Raw genomic sequence first — 25,695 nt, 5'->3', positions numbered from 1 at the left:
GTAATGTCTAGTACTTAAACAATAATTGGCTTTATTTTCAAATGATTATTATTTATTAAGAATTTTATTTATTAAGAAATTTATTTATTAAGAATTATTAATGGTTTGAAGAAAATTTGATAATGGAACTAAAATTGTGGTAAATAATGCAATATCGATGATGTATTTACAAAACGTAAGTCTAAAATTTCCGAAATTGTGTTTTTGGTATTATATTTAGTAGACTGTCATGTACTCATTAATGTTATAAGGTAATCGTAAAGCGCTTCAGTGGCAATTGTAATAAAATGTATATTGTAATGTGATTTCAAAACAGTTTATTGTTCCTCCTGTAAAGTTACTAATTTTAGACATTTTGCAAGTCTATCATCGATATATCGTATGTAAAGCCGGTAACACATATTTAAGTTAACAATGATAATTTTAATTTTTTTTTTTTAAATAAAATTTCATTAAACTAAAATTTATTTTTATTATTATTTTAATATATCAAAACAAAAAAGTTATACATCTGTATATTATAAATGCTCTACAATTCAAATGTTTATATACTGATTATATACCGACTGTTTTTAAATCCAATTCTTTAATAGCATATTTTGTATTCATGTTTATGTTTATATCTATTAGAAGTAGGGTGACTGTCTTTTTTCAGCTTTCATGATACATTCCATAAGATCTAAACTTTTTTTGACATTTATCTGTAAGTCTTTCGCTATAATAAAAAAAAATAAAATTAGAAAGTCACAAAAGACAAAATACAAACATTTTTTGTGTTTATTATAATGTTTAAACAGCTAATAATAGATGTAAATTATTAATTGATTCCATCAAGATTGATTGAATAATTAATAAAGTATAATATTTTACTAGGATATAAACCGAGGCAAATTAATTTTTCTTTATAGGTGTAAAAATTACAAGAAACTAATTTTATTATTGAATTTTATTATAATTTCTTAATCTTTATATTTTTGGCTTAAGTTCTATATAAAATAATACATTGACATGGTATTTATTACGCCAAGAAAAAATCAATTAAAGAAAAAATTGGGAGCAAAATAAATCACTAGTTTAAAAAAATTTAATCTAAAAAAAATAAAAAAAAATAAAAATGTTTTTTGAAAGAGTCTGTTAAACCTTTTTGTTACAAGTTTACAAAATTAGGATCATAATTTTATATGAGAAATGAAATTTCTTTGCGCAATCAAATACGACACAATCTCTGCATTTGTATCATTGATTGATTGAATCCATAGACTAAGGTAGACGCAGCCTTAGTCTATGATCAAAACTATGCGCGCGTACAAAGATGTCAACTTCAAATCGTTCTTAATTGCTTTCATGAGACCGATTTGTTCGTCTCGTTGCACTGTACCGACGATCATTTACGTGTATGCAATGGGGACAAGGTACGAATACCGAATACAATAGTACAAATTGACTCACCAATCGCCGTTAGTCGCACCGTCCAGTTCCGTTTCGGCTATAGCTGTCGAGCATTCGAGATCTAATTGTAAGACACTCCTTACAATGATTCATCTTGATTCGCACTTGGCTCTTTGTTTTGGCAATCTCGAAACACTTCTGATACTTACACGCGTGTAAAACTCGAGATACGAGGCAACGGAGAAGAGGCAAAACACGATTAAACGCAACACGACTTTGCATCACGCATTGTATCCGACTGACGACGGACGTTGACACGAACGCCCGATATTTCACTTTACTTTCGACACTTCACGGCACTCTCAAAATACTCGCTCGTATTAAAACTCGTACGTGACGACAAGGATGTGAGTTGAATGCGTAGAGACATCGCGCCGTCCTGCCTGACCGACTGAAACCGACCACCGTCTCCGTACTGCGTAGCGGTGTGAGCCGCGCCTGCGCGCTTGCGCCGCCTACGCCGCTAGTACGCAGTATTGTGCAACGGTCGACCAGTCGGAAGGTTAGGCGGGACGGCGACGTGTCATGGCGCATTTCAACTCGCATCCTCGTCGTCCCGTACGAATTTTTTATGCATGTGAGTGTTTTGAGAATGCCGTGGAGTGAAAGTGAAGTGAAATATCGGCCGTTCATGTCAACGTCCGTCGTCAGTCGAATACGATGAATGATGCGAAATTGTGTCGCGTTCAATCGTGTTTCGCATCTTCTTCGTGGTCTTGTTTCTCGAATTTTAAATACGAATAAAATAAAAATAAATAAATAATAAATAAATAAATAAATAAATAATAATAATAAATAAAAAAAATAAATAATTATTTTAAATACAAATTATTTAAATATATTATTATTATTATTATTTAAATACGTATAAACATAATTTTTTTATTAAATAATAAATGTCTTGCAAACTTAAAAAAATTAACAAATAGATATATTCTGTTTACAAATAAAATAAAAATTTTTGTATGGATATGTAATTATTATAGCAGAAAGACGCCCACCACAAGAATAAAAATCTAAATATAAATTACAAGTTTATTTATATTATCGATACAGTTATTCTATTATTTTAAAATGTACTTGTATAAGAACACACTAAAAAGTTAAATGACATTTACACTATATGTAATATAAAAAATGCGTAGGGATTAGAGATCATAGATTATAGATTATACAAACATGAAATACAAACACACACACACGCGAGCGCACACGCACACTCACATGCACACGCACACGCACAAGAGTAAATATAATGATAAGTCATTAACACAAACTTTGATTGTTACAAATATAACTTGCTAAGATGTTACGCAGAGAATTTTTTATATTTACAATATAAAATAAAATATTCTTGCATAAAAAGAGAAGATTCGAGTTGCCAAATGTATACTACTTTAGCAATTTTTTTTATTATTCTTCGCATTGATGCAAATCAAAGTTTAAAATTGTAATTTGATATTTTAGTCATCTATTTAAATATTAAACCTTTCAGTAATAAGAATTGAATTGATAAGCTTTTCTGTAATATACTGCGAACCGTGTGAATTAGAAGAATGACCGTCTAAGGTTTACCTGCGGTTTCTTAAATAATATTATCTTCAAAAACATCAAATTTATGAATTAAAATAATTCAAAATAAAAGAAACAATTAACTAATATTTACTTTATTAGTAATTCATCAAAAAAATTATCAAATATTTAATAAGTAGTAAATAACAATAATGAAATTTAAGAATATTAAAATAAAACTAACTTAAATTTATTTTTGTTATTGGCATATTTTTATTTATGGCAATTACTACGATAGTTTTAATAATAGGTATAACTTATCAATCTTATATTAGTACTTATTATTTTATAGTAAAATTTGTGGTGATACGAATTAGGAAACTTGAGTTTATAAAAATATTGATTTAACTTTATAAAAATTTTTAATATACACGATGAATGTAGAATATTCTACAGCAATTCTTCTTTTATGAAAATACAACAATTTAAAATAAAATTGCATATTGATGTTATTAATAATTATATAAGTTGATAAAAAAATATCAGATGTACCTGATTTTTTAAAATATCGATAGCGTGTAGAAACAAAATAAAACTTGTTAAATTGTCTATATATTATTTATTTCTTATTTACTTTTATTTTTGTTATTAAATTTTGCTTATATTAAGTAACTTAATAGTATATGGTTTAGAGAATTAAATTTATAAGAACAGTATCAATATATTAGAGTTGACCCTGGTTGTTTGTGTGTACTATTTACTTTATTATTTAATAAAATTCAAAATGTATACATTTTGATTCTATGCTTGGGATTATCCTCAATACAAGTTATTAACAATTATACAATAATTACAATTCTAAACATGGGCGCATTAATTAACAATCACTATTATATTATCATCACCTTTATATATTTAATTATAATATGATTTTGCATTAAACATTTATTAATATTTGTCGTCCTATTGCAAAAAGTGCTAATCTTTTGTTCGTATTGCATTTATCGTCAAAACTATTTTGTTAGCTTAAAACATTTTGTCTGTAAGGCGAGATCCCAAATTTTAAATAACAATTATAACGTATTGTTATTATAAGTACTTGATTGCATTAATAAATACCGACACCTCAATTCAATTATTGTGATATTTAGGCATATATAACATTTATGTGCATATATGTAAGAATATGTGCATTACGTACATACATATTCATAAAATATTAATAAGAAAAAACTATAAAAATCACATTATAAAAAGTATACATTTGCTGGTAAACTGATTATTTCTTGGATGTGAAATGTATGAGCAACTCCTCGCAGGGTCGCAAAACCATAAATTCAACGTATCGGATCGTGTCCATTGTTTCTACGCTTTTTACCTTCCATTTTCTGAGAATAGCAACCAATAAGAGTTTCAGTTCCTGTTGAGCGAATCGTATGCCTACACAATTTCTCGGTCCAGCGCTGAACGGAACGTAGGCATATGGATTTCTATCTTTCGAGTTCTCTGGAAGAAAGCGATCTGGATCGAACTTCAATGGATCCGGCCAAACCTCTGGGTTCCGATGTACAAGCGCTATTGGCACTGAGACTTCATGATCTTTCGGAAGAATATGGTCATCTAAAATAAAAGAAATAAATTGACTATAGACTGCATTCACCTTGATTAATAATACACGAAATACATAATAAAATATATTCATTTTCTGTATTCGTATAATTGCTTTTGTGATCTAAAAATTAAATTTTATGTAAAATTATAATTTAAGTTTTGTTGTTGATCTGAAAAATTATTTACAAGTATTTTTAGAAAAATTATTTTAGTTTTCTTTAGTAAAGAAAACAATAAGAGCATTATTTACGAAGTTTTACAAGTACGAAACCTGAAAAAACTACCTTCAAAAACATTATTAATTGATTTACAAACAAATTCACACGTTTACAAAACAAATTCTTTAAGATTTTCTTCTTAATAGATAAGTAAAATGTCTTACCTAATTTTACATCTTCTACTAGTTCCCTCGATATTAAATTTGCACTCGGAAATATTCGGAGCGTTTCCTTTATAACTCTGTCCAGATATTTTAATAGTGGCAGCTGCTTTACAGTGGCTGGTGCTTCCGAATCTCCGAAAACCTCTTCTAATTCTTCGTGAACTTTTTCCTGATGATCGAGATTATTGCCCAGCAGAAAGAGTGTCCAGCATACAGCTACTGAAGTTGTGTCGTGTCCCTATTATCATTTTCATATTATTTTACACTTGCATAAATATATTATCGAGTGATATAGAAGAAAATATTGTATTGAGATAATTAAAATATTTTATTTTAATTTTAATTTTAGACATTACCGCAAACATAATCGTGTCCACTTGCGATCTCAACTCATCATCAGTCATAGGTGTATCGTCTTTTTCGTTTTCTTCTAATAATAAATCTAAAAACGCTATCTTCTTCTTCTTACCTAATATAACACATTTTATTAAATAAGAAAAAAGAAGAAAAAATACGTAAAATGTATGCTGCATAATTATAATTTACAATAATACCTATGTCTAATTCATTACCCTTGTTTTCAAGTTCTGTATTGCTAGTTTTTGATTGTCGTTCAATCTTCTTCTTTATTATCACCTAGAATTTATCATATTTATTGTAAATGTGTGAATTTTTAAACAATATGTAAAAAATTTAAACTCTGATAGTATTTTAAATTTGTGCTTTTTTTACCTCATCAGCAAATTTGTGCACTATTTTGAGCACTGATTTATAATGTTTTCCTGCAGGCGTTAAATAGTATAACCAGTCAATCCAAAGCCACGGTTGAAAGAATCGAGTCATTGTTAACTCGGCTACTCTAAAAGTATTAAAATATAATTTGCAATTTATTGAGTAAGAAGTAAAATTTAACTTAAATACGTTGTTCTTGAAGAATAGCATTATAAAAGAAGGATAAAAGAAGAATAAACTATTTCGATAGATGAACAGTGGGTTGGTGATAGTGGATTTCGTCATTCGAATGTTGAGATTATTTCCAAAATTCAATATAGTCACCAGAGCATAACAGTTCAATAGTTTGCTCCACAAATAAGCTCATAGCGTTTTTCACTGGGACAATCAGTGAGCACTGAGTGTGCACTCGCCGCAGGTAATTGGGCGTTTCGGTTTGCGCAATGACGGTGCCAACGGAAACGCCCAATTACCTGCGGCAAGTGCGCACTCAGTGCGCACCAGTTTTCTCAGTGAAAAACGCTATCAATTTCTGATCGGTTGAGATTCATAGATCTCCGTTCATAGATCGCCGTTATGCGCAACGGTTCATCTTACTTTTTACATTGTGAATAGGGTAATGCGTCAATGATGTGCTTGTAAAAATTGAAATTATATATAGAGTTTTCTAAAAGTGTGGAAACTTTTTAATGTTTTATAAACTAAGCAATTTTGAGAGAATTGTTTCAGACAAAAGTTACAGAGAGAGGATTTAAAAAGATTTATTTACTGATTCTATCATTTTAATCTTATATGACATCACTAAGATTAAATCAAGGTTACATCGATTTTTTTTTAATTAAATTTTTTATTTTTGATTTCAAAATCTAATGGCTGATGTCAGGAGCTTTTCAAAACACTATAACAAAATTAATTTTTTTCCGAGTTATGAAGCTTAAAAGTTATAGCATACTTTCAAGCTTCTTAACACGGTAAGTTCTTAATAATAATTAACTTTATTATTATTATTATTATTATTATATAATGTGCTGGAAAGTTATTGACACCTGCGATTAAATTCTAGAAGAAAAAGAGAACGTTTTGTTTAAAATAATTATGACCTTGATTTGACCGTGGCAGTACTACTCAAGGTCAAAATGATGTGTGAATATATCTTTTTAAATCCTAAAAATCTGTCTGAAACAAAAATCTGTCTCTCTTATTTTTGGAAATATTAAAGGGTTTTCACACTTTTGGAAGACCGTCTAAAACTAATCCTTATCATTACTAAGTATTAAAATATTAAGTATTTCATTAACAATGGCAATATAAAAATTTTGGAACTGACTCCTGCAATGCGGTTGTATATTTGGATTGGATTTCTTGAGCTCGTATATCCGTACCCATTGCCGTTTCTGTAAAATAATAATTGATATTTTTGATACCTTTGCTGCGTTGTTTATAAAGCTATATTTAAACTTAATATTTATTACTTGTAAATACAACAATACTTCAATAAGGTCTGCTTTCTTAATTAGACAATTTTGCTAAATAAAAATTTCCTTATGACAACAAGAATTTGCACGAATTATAGTAGTCTAACATCATTGCTCTGATGTTATATGACTACTACTTTAATAACATAATGAGAATTTCTTTACTATTACAGCAAAATAATTTGCAAATTTAGTAAAATTGATATTAATAAACTTAATTATATATGATTATATCTTTTTTAGTATTTATAAAATAACTAATAATATTAATTGCAACGTATATAATGTATTATGTTATAAATGTTTTTTTCGATAAAGATATTGTAATTATATACTACATATTATAAGAAATAAAACATTACCGCAGATAACATCAAGAGTTGCGTTGACAATAAGAGGGTAAATATCAATGGCCTTCCCTGGATTTTCGTCTATTTTTCTTTGAAGACATTTTGTTAAAATTTGTGCTTTTTCAGTCATAACCACAGCAAATTTTTCTAATATACTAAAATGGAATGTTGCCCCGATGAGTTTTCTATCGTGGAACCATTGTTTACCTAAAGTAGCATTAAAATGTTATTTATTTATGTTATATAAATATCGCAAAAGTAAAATCTACAAAATTTGTTGAAACAATCAAAGAAAAAATAGAAGCTCAGAAAGCAAAAGAAGACGTATGTACTTATTTGTAATAATAAATATAAATATATCCGCATAATCATTAAACTTGTTCATCATTAAATCGGTAAAGTAAACGTTTCAAATTAGTCTTAGTAGTATTAATACATAACGTTAAAAATAAAAAAATTTAGACGTGCAAATAAGCACAAATATACAAATAAATAAATAAAGCAGATATATCAATTCATATAAAAGATTACATCAAAAGTCATCATGTCAAATAGAATAAAATATATATATATATTGATTTGCAAAATTCAAATAATAAATGTTGAACTATTTATGATTACTAATAAATTTGTACAATAGAATGCGCCATTCTTGTTGATACACGAGAATAGTTTAGTCCCTTTATAAAACAATCAGTGATTTTTCAAATGTGATCAAGTAATGATATTCAATAAATGTTTTTATATTCTCAAAAGGTACACGAGTATGTTAAAGAAATCACAAAGACTAAAATGTTACGTTAGATTTTAAATACATATATATCTGTATTGAATAGAAAATAAAACTTATTTTTTTACAGCTTATTTAAATATTTACATAAATAACTATTTAAGCATAACTTATTAAAGCATAGCAAATAAACTGCAATTTTTAAATTCTAAAATTATAACAAATATATACATATAATAAATAATTAATATAATTTTATTATGTATTTACCTGTAGATGTTAAAAGTCCCTTGCCCAACCAGGATTTCAACAAATCATAACGCACCGCTTTTGTTATATTTACGGTACTGGGAAAAATATGCTGTAAATGATTGAAAGGGATATAACTTAATATTTAGAAAAAAACACAACGTATTTTTATGACTACTAGTATCATTTATCAAAAAAAGTTTTACTGAACCTGTAAACTTTTTATTTTATTATAATGACAATTTTTATTTAACAATTACAGTTTTTTATGAAATTAAACGGACTTGTTAAGGATAAATTATATTAAAAAAAATTTTTAATTTTTTCAAAAATAAATTTAAACAACAAAACTTTTAGTATATCTTCTATCTTCTTTTTACTAATAAAACAAATATATTTACAATATACCTAATAGTTATACAATAACGAATTTTAATTGTTACTTATTACGTAGTATCAGTATTGATAAAACAAAAAGATCTCTCGTTCAATAAAATTTTTTATCCTCCTAATTACTTTCATTGGATGGAAATCCCATTTAACAATTAAGAATTTTTAAATGTTTGAAAACGTTTTATAATTGTCGAGAATAATTTATTCTACAATTTTACATTGATGCTTTTTTATCATAATAATTACGACGGTTATCGCTTAAATGTATAATATATTAAAGAAAAGTTGCTGATATTGACATATTACTTTGTTTTTTAATTATATTTCTTAAACAAAAATTGCAAAAAGAACATAAACGCAAATAAACATATACTTTATAAACATTAATATAAACTAAAAGTCTTATGTTAGATGCTACAGTATTTTCTGTGTCATTTAGAATTATGCAACGCTTAAGCTCTTTGTAAGTAATAATGAGCATCTGATAATATAATGGAAAACTTGACAAAATAAGCAATACTGTTATATTTTCCTTCTCTTTTCTTTTTACATGAGTTATCTGTACAAAATAATGAGTTCTAGAGACTATCCACTTTGATCTAAAACGTTTCTCATTAATTTTTATTTAAAAGTATTCCATAAAAAAACAAAAGTAACAAAAATATAAATAGAACAATTTTAAGTTACAAACACATAAAATAACCTAATGTTAATAATATATTTACTATTGTTTAAACTATATGCAATTTGCAAGAAATAATTATAAGAATATTATTTTCACATTTGAAGAATTTATTTTATAAATTCTGTTTTAATATAATAATCTATGAATATATAAATTATAGTTTTTTAATTCTTTTATTATTTAAACAAATTAGATTTCTATCAGTATTAATAAAGTTCAATGATTACTTTTTGAGAATTAAAGAAATGTTACTTTAAGAGATGTAATGTGTTGATACTGCGACTTTCCTTTAGTTGTCGCAAAAAAAGATAAAGAATGATATTTTTTAGGAACAACAAAATAAAGACTGATATATTTTGTGTTTACCTTTAAATATTCTGGCTTATATACGAAAATACACGGCTTGCCTAAGAACCATTGTATGTATATCCCTTCTTTGCATGTCTGAGCCAAATATTGAAAATCCTTTTTCATGCGTTCTAGAAATTGAATTAATTAATTTTTATACTGTTTTAATTATTATATAAATTTAAATAGCTCAGTTTTTATTTTAAGTAGTGTACGAATGACACTTGTACAAAAAAATAATAAAAATTAAGTTAATCAATGAATACTTTACTCTCCAACGATATACTCATTGTCTCATATGCCGAACCAAAAGGAAAACTGTCGACTTGGGGAATGTTTTTAAGTTTTTGTCGCACAACATATTGATAATGTACCATCAATAAAACTCGGAAAATCACAATAACGCAAAGAGTGAATAATGCCAAAGAGATAAAATCCATTCTCGTATTCTGCAAAAACTTCAAATAATTTAAGTTAGTAAATAAATAAATTTAATTAGATGGGATAAAGTAAAACTACATTAAGATTATATCAAAGCACTACACTGTTTTCGCCGTTATAGTACTTCCAATTCTGATTTGAAATATTGCTCAAACATACTTTCAATTGTGATAAAGTCGATAGGATGCATATCGAAGAATATACTCTATGTCAACAAAATTTATCAACAGAAGTAGTTGTTGATAAAAATGATAAAAAATAGTTAAAAAAAAACTTTTGTCCATTATCTTTTTAACACATAAATGTAAAAAATATGTTAATACAATTTATATAGTATTTATCTATTATATCTCATTTTAATTTATATAAAAGTTTACTGCTTAACATATATATGTATGCATACATACACATATGTATTATAATAATTTAGAAAATCAATGGAATTTTTTACTTCTAATAGTTTACCTGTTTCACTATCCTCTTAAGTACAATTAATCACTCTTAATTGTTTATTTCAGAAACATTATTTTAATGTTACTTAAATTAAGTTGATAAAGTTTAAATTTTTTTTAAATATGCCACGAGGAAAGCCAAAAGGTATTGAAATACTATCCAGAATTGTTACACTTATAAAATTTTTCCTTAATTTACATTATTATTATTTGCATATTATTGTAACTAAGGGCATACCAGACTAGTAATTAATTGTGTGAATTCTTCCTTACAAATCGACACTCGTTGCAAAAAGAGAGAAACAAACGACCTTGTCGACAGATCCTAGTCGACTAAACTACGAGACTCCGTTCTCGGTTTTTCGCAAAGTCGTAACGTTCTTATCATAACAACGTTTCTCAAGCTATCGCATATTTTAAAGGTTTAGAATAACTCTGATTTAAAATTACTTAATTTATTGCTCATTCTTGTCCCGGTTTGATGCTTGAGTTTATGAACATACGCGTAAAACAAAGCATAATGTTAAAAAACATCAAATAATCAACTGTTAATGGGCTAACACGAGTAAGCACGGTTGTTTGTGCGTAGAATTAACAATTTTATTAATTTAAAAACGGCCACTTTGACTCAGTTTTGAATCATTTTTAGCTACAATTCTTTCTCTCCTGAGCGCAGTTACATACGTTTGCTTTTTCGAGATGCTCTCAAATAATTTGTCAAAATTTTTGCACATATTTAATTCTTGGAATTCTTTTTTGTATCTGATACAAATTATAAATTGTTAAAAATTGGTTTAAGTAAGGCTGATAATTATTCTTTCTTTTTCAATTAGTCATTAATGTTTTATATAATGCTTAAAAAGTATGAGCTTTCGATGCTTATCGTATGTTACATAAGAAGAGTCAATCTTTGTACGATACACCAAAATTTCATTAGCATCTTTGATACTATATTAAATATTGTAACTTGGATATTTATTACAACTTACGTTTTATGACTTACATTTAAATTTTATTTTATGCAATAATATTAAATAATATATTTCATAAATAATAGTTTATAATTCCTGTAAAGAAAAGATGATATTAGAAATTAAATTAAAAAAGTTTATATTAAAAGATAATAATATAATAATTTGAAGAAGGATTATGGACTCTACTTTCTCTCTCTTTCTTCTTTGATTTAAATTTCAATAGTGAAATAAAAATACAAAATCCGCGGTAACTTAATCTTCCATATTTCTTCTTTATTTCCAATAAATTCCACAATGATAAGTACTTACGCAACAGTTAAATAACTGAACTAAACACTTAAATCATTTGAATTTTTCAGTGTCTCTTATGAAATCTGCTGCATCATGAACAGTGTTTTTACAACTGACGAGATAGAACAGAGGCTTGCATTTAAAAATGAGATAACGCCCCATACAGCACAGAAAACTGCAACAATATTCCAGCCATGTTGCAATGTTGCAAATTGCAGTGCAATATTACGGAGACATTGCAGAAACATAAATTAACAATATGCCTGCAATATCTCAGCAATGTGACATTAACATTCCGGAAATATTGCAATATTATAATTTTTTAATTATAAAGTAATGACAATAAGGAGCCAAAATATTCTCGTATAATAATACATTAATTTAACTTATTCATAATTATTCATCCGCATTCAGTAAATTTAGGTTGGACAACATTACTAAATTTTCCGCCGAATCTCTATATTGATTTATTGGTTCTAAAATTAAGATTTAATCACACGCAATTGTTACAAAGCGAATTGATCAATCCGGTCAGTTGGCGCGTCATTGTGATTGGTTAAAAATCGTATTATATTTTTTTTTATTATATTACAGTTTAAAGATATCGATTTTATCCAATGTTGAATTTTATATTATTTTAAAGTAATGTAACTTTCTTGGATAAAAATTTATAATTCTAAACAATATTTGTAATATTAATACCCAAATAAATTTATACTTAAAACTGTTATCACAAAAGTGTAATTTTTGCTAGTTAAATAAGTAAATAAGCAAATTATATGTTTGAAACAGCTAAGATTTTTTTTTTATGGAAATGTAAAAGCTGGAGCAGACTTTTGTATAATGCATAAGAGAATGAACCAGAGTCTTTTATTTCCCACTCCAAACGAAAAATAAAGGATTTTGATTAGTTCATTCTTTTATGCGTTATGCATTTGCAAGAGTGTGTGCTCCCGGCATTACTCAGAATTAATATACAGAACATTTCAGCCCCATTACCTTTTTCCAGCAATGTTGTTGCAAAGTTGCAGCAACATTGCTGCAAATGTTATTGCTGAAATATTGTAATATTATAATTTTGTGATATATTATATAGTCTTTTATTATTTATACTATATACACAACATTGCAATGTTGCTGAGATGTTTCAATACAATAGTTCAAAAAATAGACATCTTAACGTTGCTGCAATCTTACAGCAATGTTGCAGCAATGTTTCGCAATCAATATGCAATATTACAATGTTTCAATGAAATCATCCTGCAATGTTTCTGCAATCTTTCTGTGTTGTATGCGTAGGTACATTTTTATTTAATATAAATTATATTGAGAGAGTATTAGACTTTATATGAATAATTACATGGTAATACATTCAATCGTCTTATTTAACTGTATATATTATATTAAGTATGTTCTGCTTTTTCTTTGATTCTTCCTACAGTTTTTAAATTTTTTCACGTTTTCTATGTCCCATTTTCTTATGTGTAGCTTTTAAAATGCACCTTTGTTTTTGTTTTTAAATAAAAACATATTTAAGTCTTCCTTAAAACTAGAATAATGTTGGTGCCAACAGACTTAAATAGATTGGATGTGCAGTCAATAATTTCTTTCATAGAATAAAAACCTAATTCAACCATTAAGGTGATGCTAAAATTGTCCTTTTTTACCGACCGAACGTTAATTTTCGGGCACGCCGTTCTTCTAATTGCATTTACATATTTAAAAATCCTTTTCCACAATTAAAGTATAGACAGTAATGTATAACGGACGCTGTAAAAGGATAATGAAAACGAAAAAAATTGGAAAATTATTTTCAATTTTTTATATTTTTCTTATCCTTATATAGCGTCCGTTATACATTACTGTCTATACTTTAATTGTGGAAAAGAATTTTTAAATCTGTAAATGCAATTAGAAGAACGGCGTGCCCGAAAATTAACGTTTGGTCGGTAAAAAAGGACGACTTTAGCATCCCCTTAAAATTCGTTCTGTGTCTGTATGTGTGTATACGTATATACAGGGTGAGTCAGAAATATTGTTCTTTTTACAGGCATATTTGTAATCGAATTCTGAAATGATTTTTTCTTTAGTAAAAATTTGTCCGAAGCTTAGTTTTTAAGTTATAAGAAGGAATAGTTAGTGTATGACGGATCGAATACAAGTGGTAGACAGAGGCAGTGCGATTCACTGTTACACGCAGGTGTTTCCATGAGGCGCCTGTTGCGATCAAATAACACACCAGTATACGGACAACACATTCTCATTTAAACTCTCTCTCTCTCTTTCTCTCTCTCTCACTTTAATTATGCTATATTTAACTAGTCAAATATTGATCTTTGTTTTCCGGCCGTCGCCGCGTTGCGTCGTTCTGCAATTTAATTTCTTTATTTTTAGTTTAAGCAGAAATAATCATAAAAACGAAAGCGCAACATAGAACATAGATGTCATCGTGTTTCCAATATAATTTTTGGAACAATTTCTTATCTCTAAAACACGTTAAGTAGTTTGTTCATCTTTCACGAGAGACATGCGCTAGAGCAACTCCTCTATTTAAACATAAAAAAAAATAAGATAGCAAGAATCATCATAGTAAGAGTTTTCACTACGGGCTAATTTAAATTAGCCGAAAAATCCAATGTACTTTTGTGGTTGTGTTGCGTCAGTGTATTTCAGCATTTTTCTAGTAAGTGCATCGCAGCGTTCAGCAGACCATACTCGAATATCGTAAAATCATTTTATATATAGGGATATTATACTTAAACATGTAAGAAAATGTTTAAAAAATCGAATTTTTTTTCCACCAAAAATGTAGAATTTAGCCTTAAATTATTATTGTTATTTGTTAAGTACTAACAGTCAATTGTTTGGAGTTTTTTAATATTATTTTAGTGGCAAATAGATTCAACATACATAAACACACACAAATATTTACAAAATAACTAACTTAACAGCATAGGGTTCAAAGGATTAAATTTATAAGAATAATGTCGATATATTAGAGCTAACTCTGGTTGTTTGTATGTAACACTGAACTTTATTATTCAATAAAATTAATAATGTAGACATTTTGATCTTATACTTTGGATCATTCTCAATACAATTTATTAACAATTACACAAGAACTACAATTCTAAAGAAGGCAGCAATAATTAGCAACCAGTTCTATATTATTATTATCTTTATATATTTAATTATAATATGTTTTGGCTTTAAACATTTATTAATATTTGTCGTCATATTGCAAAATGTACAAATCTTTTGTTCGTATTCGCGTCATCAAAACTATATTGTTAGCTTAAAACATTCTGCCTGCAAGGCAAGATCCCGAATTTTAAACAACAATTATAACGTATTGTTATTAGGAAAACATGATTGAATTAATGAATACCGACACCTTAATTCGATTATTGTGATATTTAAGCAGATATAGCATCTATGTGAATATATGTAAGCATATATGCATTACGTATATATACGTAAAAGATTAATAAGAAAAAGTTATAAAAATCACATTATAAAAAGCATACATTTGCTGGTAAACTGATCATTTCTTGGGTGTGAAATGTATGAGCAATTCCTCGCAGGGTCGCACAACCACAATTTCACCGTATCGGATCGTATCAATTGTTTTTACGCTTTTTACCCTCCATTTTCTAAGAATAGCAACCAATAATAATTTCATTTCGAGTTGAGCGAATCTCATGCCTACACAGTTTCTCGGTCCAGCGCTGAACGGAACGTATGCATACGGATTTCTATCTTTCGAGTTCTCTGGAAGAAAGCGATCTGGATCGAACTTTAATGGATCCGGCCAAACCTCTGGGTTTCGATGTACAAGCAGTATTGGCACTGAGACTTCATGATCTTTCGGAAGAATATGGTCATCTAAAATATAAGAAATAAATTGACTATAGACTGCATTTGCCTCGATTAATAATACACGAAATATATAATAAAATATATTCATTTTCTGTATTCGTATAATTGCTTTTGTGATCTAAAAATTAAATTTTATGAAAAATTATAATTTAAGTTTTGTTGATCTGAAAAATTATCTACAAGTATTTTTAGAAAAATTACTTTAGTTTTCTTTAGTAAAAAAAAACAATAAGAGCATTATTTACAAAGTTTTACAAGTACCAAACCTTCAAGAACATTATTAATTGATTTACAAACAAATTAACACGTTAACAAAACAAATTCTTTAAGTTTTTCTTTTTCATAGATAAGTAAAATATCTTACCTAATTTTATTTCTTCTATTATTTGCCTCGATATGAAATTTGCACTCGGAAATATTCGAAGCGTCTCCTTTATAACTCTATCAAGATACTTTAATTGCGGCAGCTGCTTTACACTGGCTGGGGTCTCCGAATCTCCGAATACCTCTTCGAGTTCTTCGTGAACTTTTTTCTGATGCTCGAGATTATTGCCCAAGAGGAAGAGTGTCCAGCATACAGCAACCGAAGTTGTGTCGTGTCCCTATTATCATTATCGTATTATTTTACACTTGTATAAATACATTATTGAGTGATATAAGAGAAAATTTTATATTAAAATAATTGGAGAATTTTAATTTTAATTTTAATTTTGGACATTACCGCAAACATAATCGTGTCAACTTGCGCTCTCAACTCATCATCAGTCATAGGGGAGTCGTCTTTTCCATTTTCCTCTAATAATAGATCTAGAAACGCTACCCTATTTTTCTTACCTAATACAACACATTTTATTAAATAAAGAAAAAGGAAAAAAAATAAGTAAAATGTATGCTGCATAATTATAATTTACAATAATACCTATGTCAGATTCATCATCTTTATTTTCAAGTTCCGTTTTGCCAGTTTTTGATCGTCGTTCGAGTTTTTTCTTTTTTATCACCTGAAATTTATCATGTTTATTGTAAATATGTGAATTTTTGTACAATACGTGAAAAATTTAAACTCTGATACTGTTTAAATCTTTTCTTTGTTCTACCTCATCCGCAAATCCATGGACTGTTTTCAGCGCTGATTTAAACTGTCTTCCTGCAGGCGTTAAATAGTATATCCAGTCCATCCAAAGCCACGGTTGAAAGATTCGAGTCATTATTAACTCGGATACTCTAAAAGTATCAAAATACGTTTACATTTTATCGAGTTGGATGCAAAATATAACACAATACGTTGTTCTTGCAGAATATTATTATAGCGGAAAAAAAAGTGAACTATTCCAATAGATGCGCAGTGGCTTGTAGGTAGCGAAAACTTTGTCAGTCATTCAAATTTTGAAAATATTTCTAAAATTCAATATAGTCGCCAGAGTATAATAGTGCAATAGTTTGTTCTGCAAATAAGCTCAATTTCTGATCGATTTGGATACATAGATTTCCGCCGTTATGCGCAACGGTTCACCTTTCTTTTTACATTATGGGTAGCGTAATGCGTCAATGTTTTGCTTGTAAAAATTGAAATTATATACAGGGTCTTCCGGAAGTGTGAAAACCCTTAAATATTTCAAAAAATTAGCAATTTTGAAAGAATTGTTTTAAGCAAAAGTTGCAGGATTTAAAAAGATCTTTTAAGTAATCCTATCATTTTAATTTTGTATGGCGGCACTAAGGTCAGATCAATATTACATCAACTTTTTTAAATTAAATTTTCTACTTTTGATTCCAGAATCAAATAGCAGATGTCAAGAACTTTTTAAAACACTACAACAAAATTAATTTTTATTTTGTACATTTCGAGTTATGAGGCTAGAAAGTTTCAAGCCTTATAACTTGGTAAGAGTTCTTCATAAAAAATAACTTTATTAATGTGTTGAAAAGTTATTTACACCTGCTATTAGATTTTGGAAAGAAAAATAGAGCGTCTTGTTTAAAATAATTATTGTGACCTTGATTTTACCATAGTAACACAACCCAACGTCCAAATGATAGGATAATAAATACATCTTTTTAAATCCTACAACTTTTATCTGAAACAAGTCTTTTAAAAATGCTTAGTTTCTAAAATATTAAAAGGTTTTCACACTTTCGGAAGACTAATATTAATCCTTAACATTATTAAGTATTAAAATATTAAGTGTTTTATTAATAAAAGCATTATAAAAATTTTGGAACTGACTTCTCTACTGCTGTTACATATTTAGAATGGACTTCTTGAACACGTAAATCCATACCCATTGCCGTTTCTACAAAATAATAATTATTATTTTTGTTACCTTTGCTACGTTATTTATAACGCTATATTTAAACTTAATATTTATTGTAAATACAACAATATTTCAATAAGGTCTGCTTTCTTAATTAGACAATTTTGCTAAATAAAAATTTGCTCATGACAATAAGAATTTGCACGAATCACAGTAGTCTAACATCATAGCTCTGATGTTATATTGTTACTACTTTAGTAACATAATAAGAATTTCTTTATTATTACAGCAAAATAATTTGCAAATTTAGTAAAATTAATATTAACAAATTTAAATATAAATGTCCAGACCTTTCTTACTTTTCATAAAATAACTAATAATATTAATTGCAACGTAGAGGAAAAGAAAGTAATACGGTACCAATTTTTATTTTATTGAATAACTTTGTTTATAAAGAATATTTTCTATTAAAATTTGAACGATTACATTTGTCAAAGTGTTGTCTGACAGATTTTAAATCCAAAGTAATGAAATAATTATTATTCAGGACGTAATTTATAAAAATTTAATGCATTTCATAATCGGTGGAAGGAAATAAGTGGTTGTAATATGGCTATCCATAAAAATAATTTTTGAAAAGGATATAGCGGAATAATGGCTACTGGAAATGGCCGCTAACTTCAGCATCATCAAAAGTAAATAAGTTTATCATATGTATTGCTTGATAAAGTTAAAAATTGAAGAAAATATACATTTGAAGAAAATGGAAAAACTGCTAAAATCAGTTAAATTACTTTTTCTAACTAAAAAAATGAAAATCTTGTAATTTAAATTACGTGAACTCTATAATTTTATATTACTGTTTGCAGATGTATAATCGGAGATAATTGTATTTAAAAACATCGTAATAATGTGAATCGAATGTACTTAAGACCAAAAAATATTTTGAAAAATCGTTTTTATTTTTTGACACGTTCCACCAAATTAAAAAATCTAAAGAAAATCTTGAATATAATATGCCATATCACTTATCTACTGAATTTTTTAAAAAATGGTCACTATTTTAGATAAAAAAATAATGCAATTTAAAAAATTCTAGATTTTTTAAAAACAGAATTTTTAGCACAGACCGACAAAAAAATTAGAGATTATGAATATGGATACTTTTCATTATATAACCATGAATTTTTTTGTAAGGATTAATTTAGATTTAACGGAAAAAAAGTTATTAATAAAAAATCATATTTTTTACGATATCTCGAAATTGTGGGAGTCTTTCGAAATAAAACTTGACATAAAATTTTTTTTTATCTAGGTGGATATTTTGCCCTATATAACGATTGATTACACGCAAAGCCCAAAATCACTCTTCTTATTCTGCAATACCCTTTGTGTAGTTTAAAAGAAACACAGTACTTTGTTAAAAAATTATATATTTTTAATTTTTTATTGTTTAGAAGTTTTCTGATTTAAAATTTTTTCGCGTTTAAAAACTTTAAAAATACCATTAAAACTTTTATTATAAATTATTATCTCATCCCTGTTTAATATTAAAGAACAAGCATAAAATGATGTTTCTAATGTTTTTAAACACTGTTCTCTAGAATGATAATCGATTTATTTAAGAAATATTTCAATATAAAAATTTTGCTTAAAAAACCATATATTAACAAAATTCCTTATGTTATTGTTTTAATTTTGTATAACTCAAAATGCCCACAGTCAAATAAAAAGTTAAATTACAAAAAAAACACTTGAGTGTATTCGTGTAATGATACCCTCAAGTTTAAAAATAATGAAGAAGTATGTGTGATTAAAGTTTAAAAGTGCTCAAAAGTAAAAATGCCTTGTAACAATTGTCAGTTATTATTTATTGGCATATTAGCATCACTAGATGCAGCGAGCTATTAAACGAACAACTTTATAAGCAATTAGAATACGTCACTTCAACCGATCACCTAGTGATGGAGATAATAGGGGTAGCCATATTGTCAACAGTAGCCATAATACTCTTTTCTCCTCTATAATGTATTATGTTGCAAATGCTTTCTTCGTGAAAAATATTGTAATTATATACTATGCATCATAAGATATAATACATTACCGCAGATAATATCAAGAGTTGCATTAATAACAAGAGGGAAAATATCAATGGCCTTCCCTGGATTTTCGTCCATTTTTTTTTGAAGACACTTTGTTAAAATTTGTGCTTTTTCGGTCATAACCACAGCAAATTTTTCTAATATACTAAAATGGAATGTTGCCCCAATGAGTTTTCTATCGTGGAACCATTGTTTACCTAAATCAGCATTAAAATGTTATACAGGGTTGGGTAAAAGTTTGGAAACGGTTAAATATCTCAAAAAGGATCAACTATAGCAAAAAATATGTATGATAAGTAGCAAAATTGTAGGACATAATAAAATGTACCTAATAATAACTAAAAATTTGACTTTGGGTGAAAGACAAAGATCATATGAAGGTCAAATTGAATATTTTAAATTAAATCCACTATTTTCCATTAGATATTTTTGTAGCTTATTTCAAGAGCTTTCCAAAACACTATAAATAAGTTTATTTTTGTTAAATACTTTCCGAGTTGTGAGGCTTTCATAATAGGCTAAAATAAACTTATTTATAGTGTTTTGGAATGCTCTTGAAATAAGCTACAAGAATATGTAATAAAATATAGTGGGTTCAATTAAAAAAAAATCAATTTGATTTTCATATAATCTTCGTTCTCCACTCAAAGTCAAAACTTTAGCTATCATTAGGTACACTTTATTAAGTCCTACAACATTGCTACTTACATATTTCTTGCTATAGTTAATCCTTTTCGAGATATTTGACCGTTTCTGGACTTTTACTCAACACTGTTTGTTTATGTTGTAAAAATATCGCAAAGATAAAAAATTATAAAATTTGTTAAAACAGTCAAAGAATAAATAGAAGGTGAGAAAGCAGAAGGAGATGTACTTATTTACGATAATAAACATAAATATATCCGTATAATCATTAAATTTATAGTTCATCATTAAATCGATAAACTGAACGTTTCAACTTATAATTACTCTTAGCAGTATTACTAAATAATGTTAGAAATAAATAAATTCAGACGTGCATATTTAAATAAGCATAAATATACAAATGAATAAATAAAGCGGATGTGTCAAATCATGTAAAAAGTTACATCAAAATTTATCATGTCAAACAGAATAAAAGATATACAGGGTAATTATTAATGAATGTTCCCATTTTTTACCATACAAACACGCATTTGTAATTTTTAATATAATAATATGTTAGAAATACATATCCGTCGGTAAATCAGGCTTCTATGGTAAAAAGTAGAAACTTTACATTAATAATCATCTTGTATAGGGGAAATCGGGAATATTCAAAAGATCTTTTTTTCTTCTGCGTTTCTCGAGTCTTACATTCATAAAGAGAGAGAGAGAGAGAGAGAGAGAGAGAGAGGGGGGGGGGGGGGAGAGAGAGAGAGAGACGGTTCAAAAGGTTGAACCTTTCCTTTCACAATGCCGATATAGATAGAACATGAAAATGTATTTGCTTTGAAGTACATATAAATATGTCAACCAATGCCAAATATTTTGAATAGCCCCAAGCTCTGAGTAATTCAAAAATAGTCTTAGAAAAATGTTCTGAAATTTATGTTTTAAAATAAAAAAATGTAAAAAAAGCTGTTGTGAAGACTTTCTTTTATTAAGAAAAGAATATGCATATAATGTTATAAAGAAATGTTACATACGATCAAAAAAATATAAACACACAATAGAGAAATTTATTGCTCTAGCGTTTTCGAAACAAGTCAGAGACTATTCGTATTTTGTGTAATTACATCCGTTAAGTATTAAGTTGTATATTTTGATACATAGAACGCAAATGTGAAAGAAAAAAATCGTCCAAACGACGATTTAACGTTTGGTTTTTCGAACAGTTTTGACGTCAACTGTGCGCATTATTATGTATGATCTACAAAAATAGACACCACACAGCAAAAAATAAACACGAAATGTGTCAAATACATTTAACTGCACACGATACATTCAAAGTTTTCAAAAAGAATCTTATTTTTCGAAGAAATGCTGACTATCAGAACTTACTTCGACTATCGCAAAACACATTTTTTACTACTACAATTTTAATATGCCGCCGTTGCCAACAAAACTTTGTTAACATTGTCGTTATATTAGGACGTGTTTACAGTATTTAAAGTAATTTTTTAATATGTACCCATAAAAAGACATTTTCATTTTTTGAATTATTCTGTCTGCCGAATTGCCTCGCTCTCCCCTATTGATTTGCAAAATTCAAATAATAAATATTGAATTATTCGCGGTTACTAATAAATTTGTACAATATAATGCGCGATTCTTATTGATACATGAGAATAATTTAAGTCCATTTATAAAACAATAGATTTTCAAATGTGGCCAAATAATAATATTTAATAATTTTTTTATATTTCCATAAAGTACACAAATATGTTAAAGAATTACAAGGACTAAAATGTATTGTTACGTTAGAATAAAACTACATATATATCTGTATTGATCAGAAAATTAAACTTGTTTTTTACAATCAGCTAAATATTTTTATGAATTACTATTTAAGCATAGTTTATTAAAGTATAGCAAATAGGCTTTAATTTTTAATAAAATTCTAAATTTATAAGAAATATATACATATAATAAATGATTCATATAATTTTATGTATTCACCTGTAGACATTCCAAGTCCGTTGCCCAACCAGGGTTCAAACAAACTATAACGGTTCCCTTTTGTGATATTCACGGTGCTTGGAAAAATATGCTATAAATGTTTGAAAAAAATATAATTTAATATTTACAAAAAAACATGTAACATATTTTTATGACTACTAGTATTATTTAACAAAAATAGTTCTACTAAACCTGTGAGCTTTTTATTTTAATATAATGACAATTTTTATTTAACAATGACAGTTTTTCATGAAATTAAACCATTGTTATTGATAAATTATATTTTAGAAAAAAATTTTTAATTTCTTGACATAAAGTCACACAACAAAACTTTTAATATGTTTTTTATCCTTTCTTTACTAATAAAACAAATTTATTTATAATATACCTATTAGTTATACAATTACAAAATTTGATTATTACGTATTACGTAGTATCAGTAATAATAAAATAAAAAAATCTCTCACTCAATAAACTTTTTTATATTTTTAATCTCCCTCATTGGATTGAAATCCCATTTAAGAAGTAAGAATTTCTGATTAATTGAGAACGTTTTATAATTGTTTGAGTATAATTTGTACTATTATTTTAAAAAGATGCTTTTTTATCAGGATAATTACAACAGATATTGCTTAAATATATAATAAATTAAAAGAATAATAAAGAAAGGTCGCTGATATTAACATATCACTTTGTTTTTTGATTATATTATTTAAACAAAAATTAAAAAGAATATAAACGCAAAGAAACACTTCAGGAACATAAAAATCAACTAAAAGTGTCTTACGTTAGATTAGATAATAGTTTTTTCTTTGTATTATTTTAAATTATGCAACGCTTAAGTTCTTTGTAAGTAATAATGAGCGTCTGACAAAATGAAGCAAACCCGACAAAATAGGTATTACTGATATATTTTCCTCTTTTCTTTTTACATGAATCATCTGTACAAAATAATGAGTATTTCTAGATGCTATCCATTTTGATCTAAAATGTTTTTTATTAATTTTTAAAAAATACGTAAATAAAAAAGTAAAAGTAACAAAATTTAAATAAAATAATTTTAAGACGTTTATAAACACGTAAAATAACCTAATGTTATAATATATTTACTATTATTTAAACTGTATGCAATTTGCAAGAAATAATTGTAAGAGCATTATTTTCATTATTTGAGGAATTTGTTTAATATCAGCTCTAATATAACAATCCATAAATATATAAATTATGGTTTTTTTAATTGTTTTATTATTTAAACAAATTATGTTTCTATCTGTACTAATAAAGTTCAATGTTTATTTTTCGAAAACTAAAGAAATGTCACTTTAGGAGATCTAATGTGTTGATATTGGCAACTTTTCTTTAGTTATCGCAGAAAAAGTTAAAAAATGATATTCTTTATCAACAACAAAATAAAGACTGATATATTTTGTGTTTACCTTTAAATATTCTGGCTTATATACGAAAATACACGGCTTGCCTAAGAACCATTGTATGTATATCCCTTCTTTGCATGTCTGAGCCAAATACTCGAAATCCTTTTTCATGCGTTCTAGAAATTGAATTAATTAATTTTTATACTGTTTTAATTATTATATAAATTTAAATAGCTCAGTTTTTATTTTAAGTAGTGTACAAATTATACTTGTATTAAAAAATAATAAAAATTAAGTTAAGCATTGAATACTTTACCCTCCGGCGATATACGCATTGCCTCATATGCCGAACCAAAAGGAAAACTGTCGACTTGGGGAATGTTTTTAAGTTTTTGTTGTACAACATAATGAGAATGTACCATCAATAAAAGTCGGAAAATCACAATAACGCAAAGAGTGAATATGAGTGCCAAAGAGATAAAATCCATTCTCGTAATCTGTGAACACTTCAAATAATTTAAGTTAGTAAATAAATAAATTTAATTAGATAGGTTAAGATAAAACTATATTAAGATTATACCAAAACATTCCACCGTTTTCGTTATTACTTTACATCTTCAATACTAATTTCAAATATTGCTCAAAGATACTTTCAATTGCGACGAAGTCAATAGGATGTATATCGGAGAATATACACCATGTCAACAAATTTTATCAAGAGAAGCAGTTGTTGACAAAAACAGTTAATAAGAAAACTTTTGTCCGTTATCTTCTTAACACATAAATGTAAAAAAAATATGTAAATGTAATTTACGTAATATTGATCTGCTATATCCCATTCCAATGTTTATAAAGATTTACTGCTTAACATATATATATACATATATGTTAAGCCTATATATATATATATATATATAGGCTTAACATATATGTATATATATATGTTAACGCACAATGGTGCGTTACACGCCAACACGCACATGGCATCCATCCGGAAACTCTTTCGATTAACGATATCAACGGCCACGAAAGCCTCAAGACTAGAATATTTTGGACATTTGGAAACAACGGAGAACATTTTAAACATTTGTTATAATAAATGACGAATATTTGTGCAGTAACTATGCTTTGTTATTTTCTTTTATATCTCCTAAAATAGTTATTAAACAAAAAAATGTTTCCTACAGAAGTTACTTGTATTTTTACGTAGAATAAGATCCTGTAATAAAAAACATACATTTCTATGTAAAAAAACAAATGTGACCTATAAATTACATTGAAAACGCCCTCCAAATAAAAAATTTAAAGTGCCGTTTTTTTTCCTCCTCAAAATCATGGAAAAAGTATTTTAACTTTTGTTTTGTATCTTTCA

At 27.1% G+C, this 25,695-nt stretch overlaps 2 protein-coding genes across 2 annotated transcripts; both read right to left on the bottom strand.

Annotated features, from left to right (window-relative positions):
* Window positions 1-3,565: 3,565 nt before the first annotated feature.
* On the bottom strand, window positions 3,566-11,769 carry LOC105202834 (cytochrome P450 4C1). Its single transcript, XM_026134983.2, has 11 exons — window positions 11,048-11,769; window positions 10,188-10,374; window positions 9,935-10,047; window positions 8,512-8,602; window positions 7,524-7,718; window positions 7,014-7,080; window positions 5,687-5,813; window positions 5,509-5,590; window positions 5,311-5,423; window positions 4,955-5,192; window positions 3,566-4,581 (listed from the first exon to the last, which is right to left on the bottom strand). Exons 2-11 carry the CDS (start codon window positions 10,354-10,356, stop codon window positions 4,241-4,243), a joined length of 1,536 nt encoding a protein of 511 aa, XP_025990768.2. The 5' UTR covers window positions 10,357-10,374; window positions 11,048-11,769; the 3' UTR covers window positions 3,566-4,240.
* Window positions 11,770-15,085: 3,316 nt separating this feature from the next.
* On the bottom strand, window positions 15,086-24,820 carry LOC105202818 (cytochrome P450 4C1). Its single transcript, XM_026134986.2, has 10 exons — window positions 24,640-24,820; window positions 24,387-24,499; window positions 22,951-23,041; window positions 20,313-20,507; window positions 18,181-18,247; window positions 17,051-17,177; window positions 16,873-16,954; window positions 16,675-16,787; window positions 16,318-16,555; window positions 15,086-15,959 (listed from the first exon to the last, which is right to left on the bottom strand). The coding sequence occupies exons 1-10, from the start codon at window positions 24,809-24,811 to the stop codon at window positions 15,619-15,621; spliced, it is 1,539 nt and encodes a 512-aa protein (XP_025990771.2). The 5' UTR covers window positions 24,812-24,820; the 3' UTR covers window positions 15,086-15,618.
* Window positions 24,821-25,695: the final 875 nt, after the last annotated feature.

This window comes from Solenopsis invicta, chromosome 16 (genome assembly GCF_016802725.1).
Source record: "Solenopsis invicta isolate M01_SB chromosome 16, UNIL_Sinv_3.0, whole genome shotgun sequence".
In the NCBI taxonomy this organism is placed as follows: domain Eukaryota; kingdom Metazoa; phylum Arthropoda; class Insecta; order Hymenoptera; family Formicidae; genus Solenopsis; species Solenopsis invicta.
Note: the sequence above shows the minus strand (reverse complement) of the source record. Positions and strands in the feature narration are given on the sequence as shown.